The 19750-nt window shown below is 43.8% G+C and overlaps 1 protein-coding gene across 1 annotated transcript in view; it reads right to left on the reverse strand.

Annotated features, from left to right (window-relative positions):
* The window catches only part of unc13a (unc-13 homolog A (C. elegans)), a 471750-nt gene that overhangs the window by 148699 nt on the left and 303301 nt on the right, over positions 1–19750 (reverse strand). Inside the window, exons 17-18 of the mRNA XM_070859800.1 lie at positions 2736–2877; positions 290–459 (exon numbers count right to left, since the gene is read on the reverse strand). Of these exons, the coding sequence (XP_070715901.1) occupies positions 290–459; positions 2736–2877 (312 nt within the window). The remainder of the gene's footprint in view (positions 1–289; positions 460–2735; positions 2878–19750) is intronic.

Genomic DNA, 19750 nt, shown 5'->3' on the forward strand with positions numbered 1-19750 from the left:
ATTTTTATTTTTAAATGAAATGCCAAAGCTCTGCAAACAACCTTAAACAGATGCGGGGTATGGTTTAATTTTGATGATGCTAGATTATAGCATTGCTATAATATTTTCATAAAAGTGGATATGTAAATGTTATAACATGGAAATAATACTCAGTGTTGGAGATGTGACTGCTGTGTCATTATTTTAGCATTACTGTATGCAAATTATTATCCATTTAGATATATCTAGAGGCAATACAGAACAATCAGAACAAATATCTAACAAGGGAAAGCTAAACATTGGTACTTACCTAGGTTATACCAGACGTCCATTTCTCCACTTAGAGTTCGAACTTCAATGATGGTCTGTCCCAAAAAGTCATCAGATTCCCTCTTAAACCTTTGTTTTACCCGTGATTTGATGTCATCATCTTCATCCCACACTCGCACTTTTATTCGGTCAGATGAATTGTGACATTCACTGAAATAAAACAACTGTTATTTTCTGAATTAACAAGTTCTGTTTCTGCATTCAGACACAGAGCAGGAATTACAATGGCACTGAATCATGGCACCAAGATTTGTCTAAGTCAGGGAAACACATGAAGCAGGTCTGCTGAGGGTCACACAGGATTGGAGGGCAGGCAGTTAGTGGGATGTTTCACAAGTATAAATATGGGCTAAAAACAAACATCACACTGAAAGGAAAGGTTACTGTTTCCCTTATATTTCCTTTTAGATTTTGCTGAAGCACACACTCTTGTCCCATTGAGAAAGAGCAGTCAGATGATCTGCTGTCAGGCCTCCGTTAATATTGCTCTGTGATTGAACTCTATAAGCAAGCAGCTTGGCTTTTCCTATCTGCCTCTTCACGATGTATTTTCAACGGAACGCCTGAGATACGATAATGATAGATGAAAAATGTTCACTAACAAAAAATAATTTCAAAAGATTTCTACTAGTTGTTAATGCACTACAGGTATAAATCAAATTATCTTGTATTAAATTTTCAGAATAAATAACTAAGTAAGACTTTGTTATAATTCATTCCCCATGCTCTCCTGGCCAGCTAAACATCTTCCACCCTCCATAAACTTGAGCTCATTCAAAACTCTGCTGCCCGTATTCTAACTCATACCAAGTTCCATTCACCATTACTCGTGCTCACTGATCTACATTGGCTCCCGTCCGTCCATCAGTAGCTCGATTTTAAAATTCTCATCCTTATGTTCAAATCCCTCCATGGTCTCACCCTTCCCTAACCTCTTCCAGCGGCACAACCGACTGCGCCTTCAGGCGACTTGGCCGGAAGCATTAATTCCCTCCTTAAACTTCTCTCTTGCTCCTCCTTTAAAATGCTCCTTAGTACCTATCTGTTTAACCAAGCTTTTAGTTAGCCGCCCTAATATTTCCTTTGGCTCAGTATAAATTTTTGTCTGTTTACACTCCTGTGAAGGACTTTGGGATGTTTTACTACACCATATAAAGGTACGTTGTTGTTGTAATCATTAACAATGTACATTTATAAAGCACCTTTAATGTGGCAAAATGTTCCAAGGAGCTTCACAGTTTAGGGTTCAGCCCAAGCAGTAGGAAAGAATTAGGTTAGGTAACCAAAAGTGTAATTGAAAGGTAGGCTTTAAGAAGGCTCTTCAAGGTGAGAAAGGATGAAGAAAGACAGACAGGATTTGGGAGAGTGGAGGATGAAAGCTGGGGCATAGTGCTGAAGCAGGTTGTAACTGTAGACCGGATTAATAGATGAGGATTTAGAGATCGATACGCAGAGGATGTTGAGCCATTGAAGGTCAGCAGGATAGCGATAATTTTTGAGCAGAAATTTGTATAGGATAGTATGTGTGTAGCAGAATTCAAGATGAGTTGCAATTTATGTAGAAGGGAACTTGGGACTAAGGAGGGTAATGGACAACTCTGGATGTGACAAAGGCCTGAAATTAGGGTTTCAGTGATGGGGACAGAAATGGGCAATATTTCAGGGGTGGAAATAGCAGTCTTGGTAATGTGCTGGATGCGTGGTTTGAAGCTCCAGGTCCAGCAGGGCACTGAGGTTGTGCACCAAGTTGAGCTTCTACAGGTATCAGGAATGAAGATGGAAGTGGGGATTAGGGCCAGAAACTTCTGGCAGTGGGCAAACAGGATGGCTTTGATCTTGCTAACACTGAGTTGCAAATAATTTGGATTGGTCTACAACATCAGGCAATCATTCACCACAACCAAAGTCATGGAAGCTACAGTGGTTGTGGAGGAGAGATATCATCAGCATTCGTATAATTCCCATGCATATGAATAATATTACGGAGGGACAGAATATAGAAATAGAAGGGGTTTAACAGCAAATCATTGCAGATCGGTTGATCTGGTAAGACTGGTAGGTGAGCTAAAGTGGAGAGATTTTGGAGGATGAATGGTGTGGTCAAGCCCATTGAATACTGAAGAGATCAAAGAGGAGAAGGAACAATGTACCACGGTCATAGTTACACAGAAGGTCGCTGGTAACATTGACCAGGCCAGTCTAGAAACTTGAATGAAGGGATATGAACAGAGTGATAGGAGATGTGTTCATCAAGTTAGGTGGCAACGACACATTGCAAAATCTTGTGTTTTCATGTATCTGTGTCAACTTTCATGGTCTGCTAAAAGTGTCTGAAGGAAGAAACCCATCTGTTTTGGATAGTAAACTTACATATATTGCAACAACTAAGAAAGGAAAATGCCTATTTGAAATTCAAAGCAACTTACAAGTTGAAGTTCTCCTCCCAGATTGGGTTAAGGTTCCCGTAGATGGTTTTGGTACGCTTTTTAGTCTTCCCAACTTGAACTGTGACATAAGGATCACTGGAACCAGTTTTATCCTTGGCTTGCAGACCTTGGGCACACACCACTGTAGGTATCAAAGATTGGTTTTAATTATCAAATTCAGTATTCTGAGTGAACAGTCCAAAGTTTCAATATTTATTCTGATAAATAATTTTAGTAATATTTTTGTCACAGCAATAAATTTCAAGTCAGAACCAAAACTCAAAAAGGTCTTTTCAAATGCGAAATTGATATAAAACTGAGATAAAACTACCTGAAGTCAAAAAAAAACACAGAAAATTCTGGAAATTCACAAGAGGGTGATCAGCATCTGGAGAGAGAGATGACAGTTAATGTTTCAGAAATTGGCCTCAATTTTAACTTCCCCCTGTCTGGTGGAAATCAGACGGGGGTCAGTTAAAATGGAGGGCGGGACATAAGCACTTCTTTCCTGTCCAATCTGACCGACTGCAACTTTAAATTGCAGGCCGCAAGGACATCGACACCAAGCCGGTGGGATCATGCTCTGATGTCATCGTCGAGTGTACATTCCCATTGAAAGTTACTATTAAATCTGCTTCCAGCACCCTTTCAGGCAGTGAATTCCAAATTATAACAACTTGTTGCGTAAAACAATTTCTTCTCCTCACCTTCCCTTGTTCTTTTGTCAACTAACTTAAATTCGTGACCTCAGTCTACCAACCCACCCGCTAGTGGAAAGTTTCTCCTTACGCTATCAAACCCCTCTTAACTTTGAGCACTTCTATTATATCTCCTCTAATTCTTCTCTGCTCTAAGGAGAACAATCTCAGCTTCTCTGGTCTCTCCCCATAACTCAAGTCCGTCATCCCGGGTATCATTCTGGTAAATCACCTCCGCTTCCTCAATGTTACTTCTTCAAAGAAGTCAAGGAGGTGGGTTGGCAGGATCTTCCCCTTCAGAATCCAGGATGACTGCTGTTAGTTGAGCTATTATTTTACAGATAATCTTCAAATTTATACTCGATAAATCAATTCCATTATTTTATACAGGATTGAAGAAAGACGAATAGGTCTGCAGTTGCCTGTTTGCAATCTGTTTGTATCTTCGAAGTTTGCCTGACTCAATGATAGTTAGTGCCTCACAAATCTTCTCCCTACTCGCCTTCAGCATTCTAGGATAAATACCATCTATCTCTGGGGATTTATTGTTTTTGAACGTAGATTTGCCTCCCTTTGGTCCCTAGTGCCATTCACATCTGATGGGGAAGTATCTCAAGATTGCTTCTACCTGAGCATGCACCTGAAACCAGCCAGTCGGCAACCAAACAGCGTGAATGCCAGGGTATAGCAGCAGCTTAACTGCTGATACAGATGCTGAATATTATCCAAACAAGTAGACCAAATCAGAATGTTAAACTAGCTGACTGATTGTACAATGCTAAAGCGCTTGGAGGAACTATATATTTTTTAATACTAATCTAATAGTTTTTAAATCACAATTACCTGGGTGTTATTTTACATAAGATAAGAAATAGGAGCAGGAGTAGGCCATATGGCCCCTCGAGCCTGCTCCTCCATTTAATACGATCATGGCTGATCCAATCATGGACTCAGGTCCACTTCCCTACCCGCTCTCCATAACCCTTTATTCCCTTATCGTTTAAGAAACTGTCTATTTCTGTCTTAAATTTATTCAATGTCCCAGCTTCCACAGCTCTCTGAGGCAGCGAATTCCACAGATCCACAACCCTCTGAAAAAATAAATTTCTCCTCATCTCAGTTTTAAATGGACGGCCCCTTATTCTAAGATTATGTCCTCTAGTTCTAGTCTTCTCTATCAACATCCTCTCTGCATCCACCTCGTCAAGCCCCCTCATAATCTTATACGTTTCGATAAGATCACCTCTCATACTTCTGAATTCCAATGCGTAGAGGCCAAACTAACTCAACCTTTACAACTAAGTCATCCCTCAACCCCCTTCATCTCTGGAATCAACCTTGTGAACCTTCTCTGAACTGCCTCCAAAGCAAGTATATCCTTTCGTAAATATGGAAACCAAAACTGCACGCAGTATTCTAGGTGTGGTCTCACCAATATCCTGTACAACTGTAGCAAGACTTCCCTGCTTTTATACTCCATCCCCTCTTTGCAATAAAGGCCAAGATTCCATTGGCCTTCCTGATCACTTGCTGTCTCTGCATACTTACCTTTTGTATTTCATGCACAAGTACCCCCAGGTCCTGCTGTACTGCAGCACTTTGCAATCTTTCTCCATTTAAATAACTTGCTTTTTGATTTTTCCTGCCAAAGTGCATGACCTCACACTTTTCAACATTATACTCCATCTGCCAAATTTTTGCCCACTCACTTAGCCGGTCTATGTCCTTTTGCAGATTTTGTGTGTTCTTCTCACATATTGCTTTTCCTCCCATCTTTGTATCATCGGCAAACTTGGCTAAGTTACACTCAGTCCCTTCCTCCAAATCGTTAATATAGATTGTAAATAGTTGGGGTCCCAGCACTGGTTACTGATTGCCAACCCGAGAATGACCCATTTATCCCGACTCTCTGTTTTTTGTTAGATAGCCAATCCTCTATCCATGCTAATATATTATCCCCAACCCCGTGAATTTTTATCTTGTGCAGTAACTTTTTATGCGGCACCTTGTCAAATGACTTCTGGAAGTCCAAATACACCACATCCACTGGTTCCCCTTTATCCACCCTGTTCGTTACATCCTCAAAGAAATCTAGAAAATTTGTCAAACATGACTTCTCCTTCATAAATCCATGCTGACTCTGCCTGACCGAATTTTGCTTTTCCGCATGTCCTGCTACTGCTTCTTTAATAATGGACTCCAACATCTTTCCAACCACAGATGTTAGGCTAACTGGTCTATAGTTTTCTGCTTTTTGTCTGCCTCCTTTTTTAAATAGGGGCATTACATTTGCAATTTTCCAATCTGCTGGGGCCTCCCCAGAATCCAGGCTTAGTTACAATACAGGTACAAGGTACCGAATCCGGAATTCCAAAAACCGGAACTGTCCAAAAACTGGACATTTTTGAGGCGGCCAAGATGGCGACATTGGGCGGCGAGCGACGAGGAAACAGATTTTAAAAAACGCAGTATGGGGGGGCCGCGAGAATCGGCGGGCGGCGAGGAGTGGAGGATCGGCGGGCGGCGAGGAGCACCAACAGCGAGGTCTGAAATCCAACAAAACCCGGAAATTGGCCTGGACTCGGTCCCGAGGTTGCCGGATTTCAGACATTGTACCTGTAATAGCTTTAGATATTATTATGGAGATTAATACCACACACTGCCACTAGGTGGAAGGAACAAAGAGCAATAGTGTTTTTGTTTAAAGGTTTCAACTTTTTGTAATTGACAACATGCAGGCCATAAGCATGTTTGCTCTGATTGGAAAAGGAGCACTAAGAGAATATAGCCGACTGGATATACTGCACTTTGCTGGACAACTTTTGTATCTAGGTTAAATGTAAGGATGTCTTTGTACATCAGTACTACTCTGCAGCAAAAAACTTTTCTAATTGAGATAATCCAACACCTAGTTGAAAGTAACAGTGTGTGCTGGTCTTACTAGTCCCATTTTCCTTCTCTGATTGTGCAGCAAGTAGGCCAGTTCTGATTTGTTTATAAATTACATTCCTCTCATCTGCCAACAGAAAGTCAGTGAGCAGTTGCATTGACGACATTACAGCATGGTCTAAAATGGGAACAAGTAGCAATGTTCAGTAAAACCTTAGCTTTCTACATGATCAAATATGCATGAGGAATAAAACACAATGTCAAGCCACATTGCGTCTAAGCAACATGCCCAGCTCATCTCATCCATGTAATTACAAATACAGCACTTCCACTGAAGAACTGAGTCAAAGTGCATTTTGATTGACATCTGGGCCGTGTTTAGGCATTTCGAGTAAACTCAACAGCCCCTTTCATGATGTTGAATGTGGAGTGTCAACAACAGATTTTCCACATCACTGCCTCATTTGGAATTTTCTACTACACCTTAAATGGCAAATGAGTGATGCCATTGCTGAAACACGAATTTTAGACAATTATTCATGTTGATAACCTTATTCAGAATGTCATGGAACTACTCAAACTCTCTTATTAGAAGACCTTCAATGCCTTCTGGCCACAATACAAGCAAGCAATTCCTAATGAGGGGGGACAAATCTGTGGTGAACTTACTGCCCATATAAATCTACCATTACCCATTGGATTTCTTGCAGTTGCAACTCCACATGTTGCCAATTTAATTAAAAATGCGAAGCAATCATGAAGCATCCGTACTAACCTAATTGTTCAATAATGCATAACAAAACTGTAATTTTTCACCTCAGCATGGTTCCCACAGGTTGCAGTAACGATCAGACACAACTGCTACAATACTTGTTTGGATGATACATGACAGAGCCATCATTTAACTTTATTCAGCTTTCAGAGCCTTGTATGTGTAGTTTTGCTTATTTTACTATATTTATTTTTCTTAAAATCAAAATGAGTAATGCATTCATAGAAAAAGAATTCTATTATTTAATTGGTTATTAAGCAAGGACTAGATCAGATGATAGTTGTATTGGTTCTATGATGGAATGCAAAATCTCAGTTAATGAAAACATTAGCGAATTATTTAATCAGCTTTGTCCCTTATTTCATAAACCACAGTAGAGAATCTAATTAATGATGAGATAAAATTAAGCATTACCATCTCAAGACCTCATTTATCCCCACTAAAGTAAAACAGACTGGGCTATTATCTGGTACAATCATAATGCCAGGTGTGATTAAATTATGGCAATATCATCCAAAGTATTAGACCAGCAAGCAGACAGAAATCAAGCAGTCTAAACAAGTCATATTCATCAGTTATAGAAGTGGAAATGGAGAAGATATGCTGTTAGAAACTCATTTGGGTCAAATAGGGCTTCAAGGTTGCGAACAGTCTGGTTCAGCCTTCGACAGTTGTGGAAGGGGATGGAATTGGTGGTGAGGGAACGGAGATTGGGTAGGGGGGATGGGTGAGGGGGGTAGGGGTGGGAGAACCGAAGATAATGGTTTTGGTCTTCCCAATGTTTAATTGGAGGAAATTGTAACTCATCCAGGACTGGATATTGGATAAGCAGGCTGATGACACAGGGGTAGTGGATGGATTGAGAGAGATAGTGGTGAGGTAGAACTGGGTGTCATCGTCATCATCAGCATAGGCAGTCCCTCGAAATCGAGGAAGACTTGCTTCCACTCAAAGTGAGTTCTTAGGTGATTGAATAGTCCAATACAGTCTCTGTCACAGGTGGGATAGATAATCGTTGAAGGAAAGAGTGGGTGGGACTGATTTGCTGCAGCTCCTTCCGCTGCCTGCGCTTGGCGGACAAGACTCGAGGTGCTCAGCACCCTCCCGGATGCTCTTCTTCCACTGAGGGCGGTTTTTGGCCAGGGACTCACAGGTGTCGGTGGGAATGTTGCATTTTATCAAGGAGGCTTTGAGGGTGTCCTTGAAACGTTTCCTCTACCCACCTGGGGCTCGATTGCCATGTAGGGGTTCCGAGTAGAGCGCTTGCTTTGGGAGTCTTGTGTCAGGCATGCGGACAACAATGTGGCCCAGCCAACGGAGCTGGTCATCGAGATACATGTTGAACCTACCACCCAATCTTTGAAAGGTGTCGCTGAGCTGCAACATGTAGATGAGGCATAGAAGATGGCCAAGGATAGATCCTTGGGTGACTCCAGAAGCCACTGTAAGAGATTGTCTCGCTACAATTAGATAGTGGAACTACGAAGGGGCTGTCCCACTCATCTGGACTGTGGCGAAGAGGCATTGGAGAGGATAGTGTGGTCGACTATGTTAAAGGCTGCCAATGGTTGAGAAGGACAAAAAGATTTTGTTTAAAAAAGTTTAACTGTTAGAATTTTTGCGATGATAGCAGTAAAACCCCACAGGAAAAGTGGTCCAACCATGGCTAACAAGAGAAGTTTAAAATAGTATTAGATCTAAGGAAGAGACTTATAATGTTGCCAAAAGGAGTAGTAAAACTGAGGATTGGGAGGATTTTACAATTACAAAGGAGTACCAAGAAATTGATAAAGAAAGGGAAAATAGAATATGAGTGTAATCTAGCAAGAGACATAAAAACAGACTGCAAAAGCTTCTATAGGTATATAAAAAGGAAAAGATTAGCAAAAGTAAATGTGGGTCCCTTACTGGCTGAGACAGGAGAAATTATAATGGGGAATAAGGAAATGGCAGAGAAATTAAACAAATAATTTGCGTCTGTCTTTACGAAAGTCGCAAAAAACTTGCTGAAAATAATGGAGAACCAAGGACCTAGCAAGAATGAGGAACTGAAATAAATTGGTATTAGTAAAAATATGGTACTGGAGAAATTAATCGGACTGAAAGCCAATAAATCCCCTGGACCTGATGGCCTACAGCCTAATGTTTTGAAAGAGGTGGCTATAGAAATAGTGGATGCATCGGTTGTCATCTTCCAAATTTCCAGAGATTCTAGAACTGTTCCCATATATTGGAAGGTAGCAAATGTAACCCTACTATTTAAAAAAGGAGAGAGAAAACAGGGAACTACATAGAAAATAGATGCAGGAGTAGGCCATTCGGCCCTTCGAGCCTGCACCACCTAATATGATCACGGCTGATCATGCAACTTCAGTATCCCATTCCTGCTTTCTCTCCATACCCCTTGATCCCTTTAGCCGTAAGGGCCATATCTAATTCATTTTTGAATATATCTAATGAACTGGCCTCAACAACTTTTTGTGGTAGAGAATTTCACAGGTTCACAACTCTGAGTGAAGAAGTTTCTCCTTCTCTCGGTCCTAAATGGTTAACTCCTTATCCTTAGACTGTGACCCCTGGTTCTGGACTTCCCCAACATTGGGAACATTCTTCCTGCATCTAAACTGTCCAATTTTATATGTTTCTATGAGATTCCCTCTCATTCTTCTAAATTCCAGTGAATATACGCCTAGACGATCCAGTCTTTCTTCATATGTCAGTCCCGCCATCCCAGGAATCAGTCTGGTGAACCTTCGCGGCACTCCCTCAAAAGCAAGAATGTCCTTCCTCAGATTAGGAGACCAAAACTGTACACAATATTCAAGATGTGGCCTCACCAAGGCCCTGTACAACTGCAGCAAGACCTCCCTGCTCCTATACTCAAATCCTCTCGCTATGAAGGCCAACATGCCTTTGGCCTTCTTCACCACCTGCTGTACCTGCATGCCAACTTTCAATGACTGATGTACCATGACACCCAGGTCTCATTGCACCTCCCCTTTTCCTAATCTGTCATCATTCAGATAATATTCTGCCTCCCTGTTTTTGCCACCAAAGTGGATAACCTCACATTTATCCACATTATACTGCATTTGCCATGCATTTGCCCACCCACCTAACCTATCCACGTCACCCTGCAGCCTCTTAGCATCCTCCACACAGCTCACACTGCCTCCCAGCTTAGTGTCATATGCAAACTTGGAGATATTACATTCAATTCCTTCATCCAAATCATTAATGTATATTGTAAATAGCTGGAGGACCAGCACTGAACTTTGCGGTACACCAATAGTCACTGCCTGCCATTCTGAAAAGGACTCGTTTATTTCTACTCTTTGCTTCCTGTCTGCCAACCAGTTCTCTATCCACATCAATACATTACTCCCATGCATGTGGTTTAATTTTGCACACTAATTTCTTGTGTGGGACTTTGTCAAAAGCCTTTTGAAAGTCCAAATACACCACATCCACTCTACTAGTTACATCCTTAAAACATTCTAGAAGATTTATCAAGCATGATACAGACCAGTTAGCCTGACATCATTAGTAGGGAAAATACTAGAATCTATTATTAAAGGCGTGGTAACAGGGCACTTAGAAAAGAATAATAAGATTGAACAGAGTCAACATGGATTTATGAAAGGGAAATCATGTTTGACAAATGTTATTTTGAGGTTGTTACTAGCAGAATAGATCAGGGGAAAACCAGTGGATGTGGTGCAATTGGATTTTCAGAAGGCATTCGATAAGGTGCCACACGAGAGGTTATTAAACAAAATTAGGGCGCATGGGATTGGGGGTAATATACTAGCATAGATTGAGGATTGGTTAATGGACAGAAAACAGAGAGTAGGAATAAACAGGTCATTTTCAGCTTGGCAGGCTGTAACTCGTGGGATACCGCAAAGATCGGTGCTTGGGCCTCAGCTATTCAGAATGGCCCTGAAATACCAGCCTTCCCAGGTTTGTACGGAGTGTGTACGGACCCGGGAAAGCATCGCAAAAACCGGTTTAGGCATGCAACTCGCATGCGCTGAAAACCGGCTTTTCCGACCTGTCAAGTTTCTGGCTGGACAGATCGCACGCATATAAAAATAAAATTTAAAAATACATATTTATATTTAAAACTCTGCCCACTCAGGTAATTTTATGTTAAACCATAATTAAAACTTTTTTTTTTAAATCGGCAAAATTTTTTTTCATAAACATTTCTATCAACTTTAATTTCTATCATGTATTTATGTGGGATGTTTGTTTTAATTTTTTATGTAGTGTTTGGGGGTGTTTCTCATTCATAGTAATAGGAGTTTCAAACTTATGAAACTCCTATTACTATGAATGAGAAAATACTTTACCGTGATTGGGTGTCCAGGCCCATGTGACTCCTACGGATGTCCCAACGTGAACACGCTCTGTTGCGCAAGAGAGGAGGCCTCGAGTCCGGAATCTCTGGTGAGCATTCGACCAAAAGATAAGTGCGCATCTTTTCACCTATTTTTAGTCGAACGCCCGCGGGAAGAAGAAACCGGGATTTCAGGGCCAATATATACATCAATGATTTGAATTAGTGGACCAAATGTAATATATCTAAGTTTGCTGATGATACAAAGCCAGATGTAAGTTGTGAGGAGGGTGCAAAGAGGCTTCAAGGGGATATAGACAGGATAACTGAGTGGGCAAGAAAATGGCAAATGGATATAATGTGGAGAAATGTGAAGTTATCCACTTTGATAGGAAAAATATAAAAGCAGAGTATTTTTTTTTAAATGGTGAGAGATTGGGAAATGTTGGTGTTCAGAGGGACCTGGGTGTCCTTGTACATCACTGAAAGTTAACATGCAGGTACAGGAAGAAATTAAGAGAGCAAATGGTATGTTGGCTTTTATTACAAGAAGATTTGAGTATAATAAGAGTAAAGGCGTCTTACTGCAATTATATAGGGCCCTGGTGAGACCACGCCGGGAATATTGTGTACAGTTTTGGTCTCTTTACCTAAGGAAGGATATACTTGCCATAGAGGGAATGCAACAAAGGTTCACCAGATTGATTCCTGGGATTGTCTTATGAGGAGAGATTGAGTAGACTAGACCTATATTATTTAGAGTTTAGAAGAATGAGAGGTGATCTCATTGAAACATATAAAATTCTTACAGGGCTTAGGAAGGTAGATGCAGAAAGGATGTTTCCCCTGGCTGGGGAGTCTAGAATCAGGGATCACAGTCTCAGAATAAGGGGTCGGCCATATAGGACTGGGATGAGGGGAAATTTATTCACTCAGAGGGTTGTGAATCTTTGGAATTCTCTACCCCAGAGGGCTGTGGAAGCTCAGTCGTTGAGTATATTCAAGACAGTGATAGATAGATTTTTGGATATTAAGAGAATCAAGGGATATGGGGATAGTGCAGGCAAGTGGAGTTTAGGTAGAAAATCAGCCGTGATCTCATTGAATGGCAGAGCAGGCTCGAGGGGCCGAATTGCCTACTCCAGCTTCTATTTCTTTTGTTCTTATGTAATAGCGTTTTAAGCCTTTTAAGCCTTTACTAATATGGGGGACCTGTATTTCATCATCTTCTCCCATCCATTATTGCGCTACTTGTCCCCCCACAGTGGGGGTGAAGTCCAGGCCTGATAGGTGGACACCAGTGAATTCCAGAACTGGAAGAATGCCTTGGAGCCAGGTCAGTTAGAGGATTAATCAAGGAAGGGGAGAATGGGAAATTGCCATGGATGTTGAATCAGAATGTAATTTTAGTAAAATGTGATTGCTGGTTTCTTTAGTAGCAATCAGAAATCAGATTACAGACATGGTCCCAAAATTCGCCTTATCTCTGGTATCATCCTGGGATCAGATTGCTTGAAGGCAACTACAGATCCACTAGCCTTACCTCAGTTTCATGTAAAATAATGGATTCAATTATGAGGAGCAAAACTGAGGATTTTCTGTATAAAAAATAACCTAGTAAGGAGCAGCCAATATAGTTTCAGAAGGGAAAGGTGTTGTCTGACAAACCACCTAGACTTTGTTGAGGAATTGACAACCTGAGTAGACTGTAGAAATCCCCCAAGTTGTGATGTTGCTAGAGCTTCCAACATAGGTCCATGTAAAAGGCTACTAGTTAAATTCAAAGCTGGAGATTCAGGTTAAATCTTAGGAATGGATAAGAAATTGGCTGATGGGTGGATAACAAAAGTAAATGAGGGTGCCATGGCAATTAAATATGAGTAAGAAATATTATTCTCTCTCTGTACAAAGCCTTTGATAAGCCTCACATGGTATATTTTTGCACTTTTGGTATTCTCATTTATTAGGTGATATAGAGATCCTGGAAAAGGTGCAGAGGAAAGACCACTAGATTGACACCTAGTTTCAAATCATTAAATTAACACGTTAGGCTTAATGGCCCCAAGTTTCCACACGCTACAAAACGGGCGCCCCTCCGAGCTGGGCGCCCGTTTTTCGCGCCGGAAAAAAAACGTGTGATTCTGGAGCGCCCTGCAGCTCCATGTCTGCTTGGCGCGGTGCCCAGGGGGCGGAGTCTACCACTCGCGCCGATTTTGTAAGTGGGAGGGGGCGGGTACCATTTAAATTAGTTTTTTTCCTGCTGGCAACCCTGCGCGTGCGCGTTGGAGCGTTCGCGCACGTGCAGTGTGAAGGAAACATTGGCACTCGGCCATTTTTGTAGTTCTTTGTAGCTGTTTAATTTTTGAACATTTTTTAATAAAAGCACATTGCCATCAGCACTGAGGCTTCTTGCAGCAGTGAGAAGGCTGCAGGAAGCCTCAGAAAGTTGAGGCAGCCGTTTCCCGACGGCCTCACCCCCCTGCCGTCGGGAATGGCTGCTGAACTTGAGGCTTCCTGCAGCCTTCTCACTGTCTCCTTCTCCCCCCGCCCGCCGTCTGGAACGGCTTCCTCCCCCCCCCCCCGTTGCGTTCGGTCGGTCGGGCCCGCACTCCCTCCCTCCACCCGCCCCCCCCGCCCGCCGTCGGGAACGGCTTCCTCCTCCCCCCCCTACCGTCGGGAACGAACGGCTGCCTCCTCCACCCCCCTGCGGGAACGAACGGCTGCCTCCTTCCCCCCCGCCCCCGCGGGAACGAACGGCTGCCTCCTCCACCCCCCCGCGGAAACGAACGACTTCCTCCTCCACCCCCCCGCGGGAACGAACGGCTGCCTCCTCCACCCCCCCGCGGGAAAGAACGACTTCCTCCTCCCCCCCTCCCGCGGAAAAGAACGACTTCCTCCTCCCCCCCTCCCGCGGAAACGAACGACTTCCTCCTCCCCCCCTCCCGCGGAAACGAACGACTTCCTCCTCCCCCCCTCCCGCGGAAACGAACGACTTCCTCCTCCCCCCCTCCCGCGGAAACGAACGACTTCCTCCTCCCCCCCTCCCGCGGAAACGAATGGCTGCCTCCTCCCCCCCCCCCCCCGCGGGAACGAACGGCTGCCTCAAATCTCCCTGGCTGAATCACTTTCACACAGGTAGGAAGATGGTTTATTTAATCTTTTCTTTGTTTATAAATTTTTATTCAGGTTGGATTTATTTGTATAATTTTTGTATAAGTATAAATAAGGATTTATTATAGAATTTAATGACTTCCCTTCCCCCTCCCCCCCCCCCACCTCGTTCTGGACGCCTAATTTGTAACCTGCGCCTGATTTTTTAATGTGTAGAGCAGGTTTTTTCAGTTCTACAAAAATCTTCACTTGCTCCATTCTAACTTAGTTTGGAGTACGTTTTCACTGTGGAAACTTTGAAATCAGGCGTCAGTGGCTGGACACGCCCCCTTTTGAAGAAAAAATTCTGTTCCAAAGTGAAACTGTTCTAACTGACTAGAACTGCAGAAAAAAAATGTGGAGAATTGCGATTTCTAAGATAGTCCATTCTCCACCAGTTTCTCCTAAAAATCAGGTGCAAATCATGTGGAAACTTGGGCCCATAGAGCTGCTATTTTTTACTCTAGAAAACTATAGAGACTTTGAGGTTTAATTGAGGCCTTTAAAAAAATGAAATATTAGCCTTAGTCCATGTGGATAGGCCATTGAAGCTAGATAGGTTAGAGAGGACCAGGAAACATGTGTATGTTATCTGAGCAAAGACCTCGGTTAAATGTTAGGTGGTACTTCTTTTTTGGTGATTCCTCGACCTCTGGGAAAAGTTACCAGCATGTGGAGTAAATGCGGACTCACTGCAATCGTTCAAAAGGGAGTTGGCTGGTTCCGGATTATGGTAAACATAATTGCATATAAAATGTTGTTGAGTATTGAGGGATTTATCTCCCATTCACCTAGGTCTCCTGGAACTTATTTTATTGCATTTGGGGCAGAGAGGAATTTCACCGAGTTTTTTCTGTTTTTTTTGCCTATCCTAAGAGATTTTGTGGTTAAAGGTGGAATGGATAGAAGTGATAGTGTGTAGAAGTTACATCATGACAGCGCAAGTCAGGTCAGATGGAACAGCTGGGGCTAGAAATTCATGATAACCCAGGAATAGGCGGTATTAGAAAAGTTTGAGAATTAGCGCCAAGCGTTAATGCTTTAGACTGCACGCAAAATTCATTCTCACTGCTGAAATGATTGGAGCACTAATTCAAGTCTTAGAGGCCTAGCTCAGTGACGTACACTTAAAGGATGGACCAATGTCGGGTGCAGTCTAATCGCAACTCATTATTGCCACAGGCTTTTCCCAGTACTTAAAGGGGAAGTTCATTGATACTGCAGCACCTCAGTCTCAGCATTGCTGACTGCGCAGCTGCCTCAGCAAGGAGAAGTGCAGCAAGGAGAACGATCCGGAGGACTGAAGCAGGTGTGCTCATGGCAGATCCACCTCAGTTGGGTGGTCAGGGTGATTGAATGCTTCAACAAATGCTACATACCACCATCGGTATCACAACTTCACACTGCACAAAGCACCACAGCCCCTGCACTCACCCACCAACAATCTCTACCTACTGACATTCACACCCACATCGCATACCTTGCACACAATGATAGCTATTCAATTATGGCAGGCACATCATGAAAACACATTGCTCCACACTCAGAGATTTGGAGAGGATAGGTGCAATGGCAAGGGTGCCCGAGAGCCTTTCGGCAATGGTAAGGAGCGTGGAGAAGTCCACCTCCAACATTGCACAAGGCTCTATGCACACCATGGAGCCCATCATTTCCAGACTACAAAGGATGCTAGACTCCCAGAGAGACTGTGGTGACCCAGACCTGATACTGCATGTGAAAGCAAGTGCTCTACTCGGAGTTCCTCCACAGCAAACGAGCCTAAGGTGGGCAGTGGAAACGCTACAGGACACCCTCAAAGCCTCCCTGATAAAGTGCAACATCCCCACTGATACCTGGGAGTCTCTGGCCCAAGACTGTCCTAAGTGGAGGAAGTGCATTCAAGAGGGTGCTGAGCACCTCGAGTCTCAACGCCGAGAGCATGCAGAAATCAAGCACAAACAGCGGAAAGAGCGTATGGCAAACCAGTCCCACCAACCCCTTCCCTCAACAACTATCTGTCCCACCTGTGACAGAGTCTGTGGCTCTCGTATTGGACTGTTCAGCCACCAAAGAACTCACTTCAGGAGTGGAAGCAAGTCTTCCTCGATTCCGAGGGACTGCCTATGATGATGCATGTGATGGGCGATCTGGCAGCTTCCATTGCAGCATATTAGTGCTGTAATGCAGTCTATGCTTGGTGGTATCCGATCTCAGACTGCTCTCATGCAGTCTCAGCTGGATGCCACAAAAGCTCTGATTGCTGTCATCGTGGTCGGGTCTACCACCGTCAACCGGGGCTTTCATAGAATCATAGAAATTTACAGTACAGGAGTCCATTCAGCCCATGCCAGTCAACAAAGAGCTATACAACCTAATCCCACTTTCCAGCACTTGGTTCGTAGCCTTGTAGGTTACGGCTCTTCAAGTGCATATCCAAGTACTTTGTAAGTTTGGCAAAGGTTTGTGCTACTAGCACCCTTTCAGGCAGTAAGTTCCAGACCCTCACCACACACTGGGTGAAAAAGTTTCTCCTCAAATCCCCTCTAAACTTCCTACCAATTACTTTAAATCTACGCCCCCGGTCGTTGATCCCTCTGCTAAGGGAAATAGGCCCTTCCTATCCACTCTATCTAGGCCCTTCATAATTTTATACACCTCAATAAGGTCTCCCCTCAGCCTCTTCTATTCCAAAGAAAACAACCCCTACCTATCCAATCTTTCCTCATAGCTAAAATTCTCCAGCTAGGCAACATCTTTGTAAATCTCCTCTGTACGCTCTCTGGTGCGATCACATCTTTCCTGTAATGTGGTAACCAGAACTGCACACAGTACTGTAGCTGTGGCCTAACTAGTGTTTTTTTATAGTTCAAACATAACCTCCCTACTCTTGTATTCTATGCTTCAACTAATGAAGCAAGTTTCCCGTATGTCTTCTTATCTTCCTGTCCTGGTACCTTCAGCTATCTGTGGACATGCACTCCAAGGTCCTCTGTTCCTCTACACTTCTCAGTGTCCTACCATTTATTGTGTATTCCCTTGCCTTGTTAGCTCTCCCCAAATGCATTACCTTTCACGGTGTCGCAGCAGGCCTGAAACCTGCACTCACCAGATTCCTCAGGATGCTGAGGTACTGCTGTGGGGGAGTGGCAGTGGTCAGTGGAGCAGGAACCCGCTGACCTTTCAGGATGACAGCATTCCTGCTCCCACCACTGCCACTCCGTCATTACCCTTGTCACTGCCCATCATCCAGCCAGCCCAGACTGCTGCCGCCCATGCTGAGGTGGTGCAGTGTACAGCCGAGCTTTTCAGGTCCAGAGCTGGTCAAGGGTGTCCAGCAAGGCCATCTGAAGTCTCTCGCACGGACACTCAGCAGCATTCCACCAGCCCTGGTGCAGCCACTGGGTCAACACTTCGTAGGAGCACTAGAGTAGGCAAAGGCACAGTAACCACAGGCACTAAGGGATTGCACAAGGGTGAATAGTTAATATTTTAGGTGTAAATATGTGTTCACTGATTATTGATAACTGTATTAATTAAATTTGGATTTTTTTTGTGGTGTGTCTCATTTCAGCTTTGCGGTGTGATATGGCCTGCGACATGGATGGAATGATGGGGATGTGGTGAGCAACGGGGATCTGGGGTTTAATTTATTCGAACCGCAGCTTTCCAGAAGGCCGATTGAGTGGCTGCCTCTTCCCTCGCTCCCTCTTCCTCCTCCTGAGGTGGTCTTGCAATCCCTGGTGGCAAGGGCTGGTCCCTCATGATAGCTAAGTTGTGGAGCATGCAACAGACCACCACGAAAATGAGACACCCGCTCAGCCGAGTATTTGAGGACTCCTCCAAGCGGTCAAGGCAGCAGAACTGTTGCTTCAGCAGGCCGATGGTCTGCTTGATGATGTTCCTGGTGGCAGCATGGCTCTCATTATATGATTGCTGGGCAGGAGGGTTGGGGTTGCAGAGGGGTGTCATGAGCCAGGTGGAGAAAGGTTAGCCGACCAGGCAGCCATGAGCTTGATGTGGTGGCTGGAAGTGTGCTGCCACACCAGTCTGATGCAGGATGAAGGCATCATGGCTGCTGCCATAATAATGGGCATTCACATTGAGGATTCAGTGTGTGTGGTCGCACACTAACTGCACATTAAGTGAGTGGTTATGGAAGATGTCACGATTGTTATGCGGTGCCCACAAAGCCACATGGGTGTAATCAATGCTGCCCTGCGCCATGGGGAATCCCACTATTCTGGCAAAGCCACATGCATGCTCATCCTGCTTCTCTCTGGTGACGGGGAAGGAAATGTAGACCATTCTCCTACTGTCGAGAGCCTCTGTGACCTCCCGATGCCGTGATGAACTATGTCTCCTGTTGCAGACTAGAAGGATCCGCTGGCAAAGAAATTGAGAACGACGGTGAACTTGACTGTCACTGAGAGAGCCGTGGTTGCCCTGATCTGAGGCTGGACGTCTTATTGCAGGAGATTGCAGAGCTCTGTGCCCATCTCCTTGGTGAAGCGGAGCCTTCTAATACACTGCTCCTCGCTTAATTGGAGGTAGGAGAAGTGCTCTTGAATACCCTCGGAGGGTAAGGCCTCCTGTTGAGAGCCCTGATGGCCCTTCTCCACCCTCTGGCCACATGTTCCAGTCTTTCTCGCTGCCTCCACTTCCTCTGCCGTAGATCCTGGAGGGTGAGGTCGACTGCCAGTACAGCCTCCATTCATGTAACCAATCTTTTTCAGGTTGGCAGGTTGTAACTAGTGGGGTGCCGCAAGGATCAGAGCTGTAGCCTCAGCTATTTATAATCTATATTAATGACCTAGATGAGGGGACCAAGTGTAACCTATCCAAGTTTGCTGACGATACAAAGCTAGGTGGGACAGTAAGCTGTGAGGAGAACACAAAGAGTTTGCAAAGTGATATAGATAGAGTGGCAATAAGGTGGCAGATGGAGTATAACATAGGGAAATGCGAGGTTATTCACTTTGGTAGAATAGAAAAACAGAATATTTTTTAAATGGTGAGAAACTTTTAAATGTTGATGTTCAGAGAGATTTAGGTGTCCTCGTGCAAGAAACATAGAAAGCTAGCATGCAGGTGCAGCAAACAATAAGGAAGGCAAATAGCATGTTGGCCTTTATTGCAAGGGGATTGAAGTAGAAGAGCAAGAAAG

The sequence above is a fragment of the Pristiophorus japonicus genome, chromosome 18 (genome assembly GCF_044704955.1).
Source record: "Pristiophorus japonicus isolate sPriJap1 chromosome 18, sPriJap1.hap1, whole genome shotgun sequence".
NCBI classification, from domain to species: domain Eukaryota; kingdom Metazoa; phylum Chordata; class Chondrichthyes; family Pristiophoridae; genus Pristiophorus; species Pristiophorus japonicus.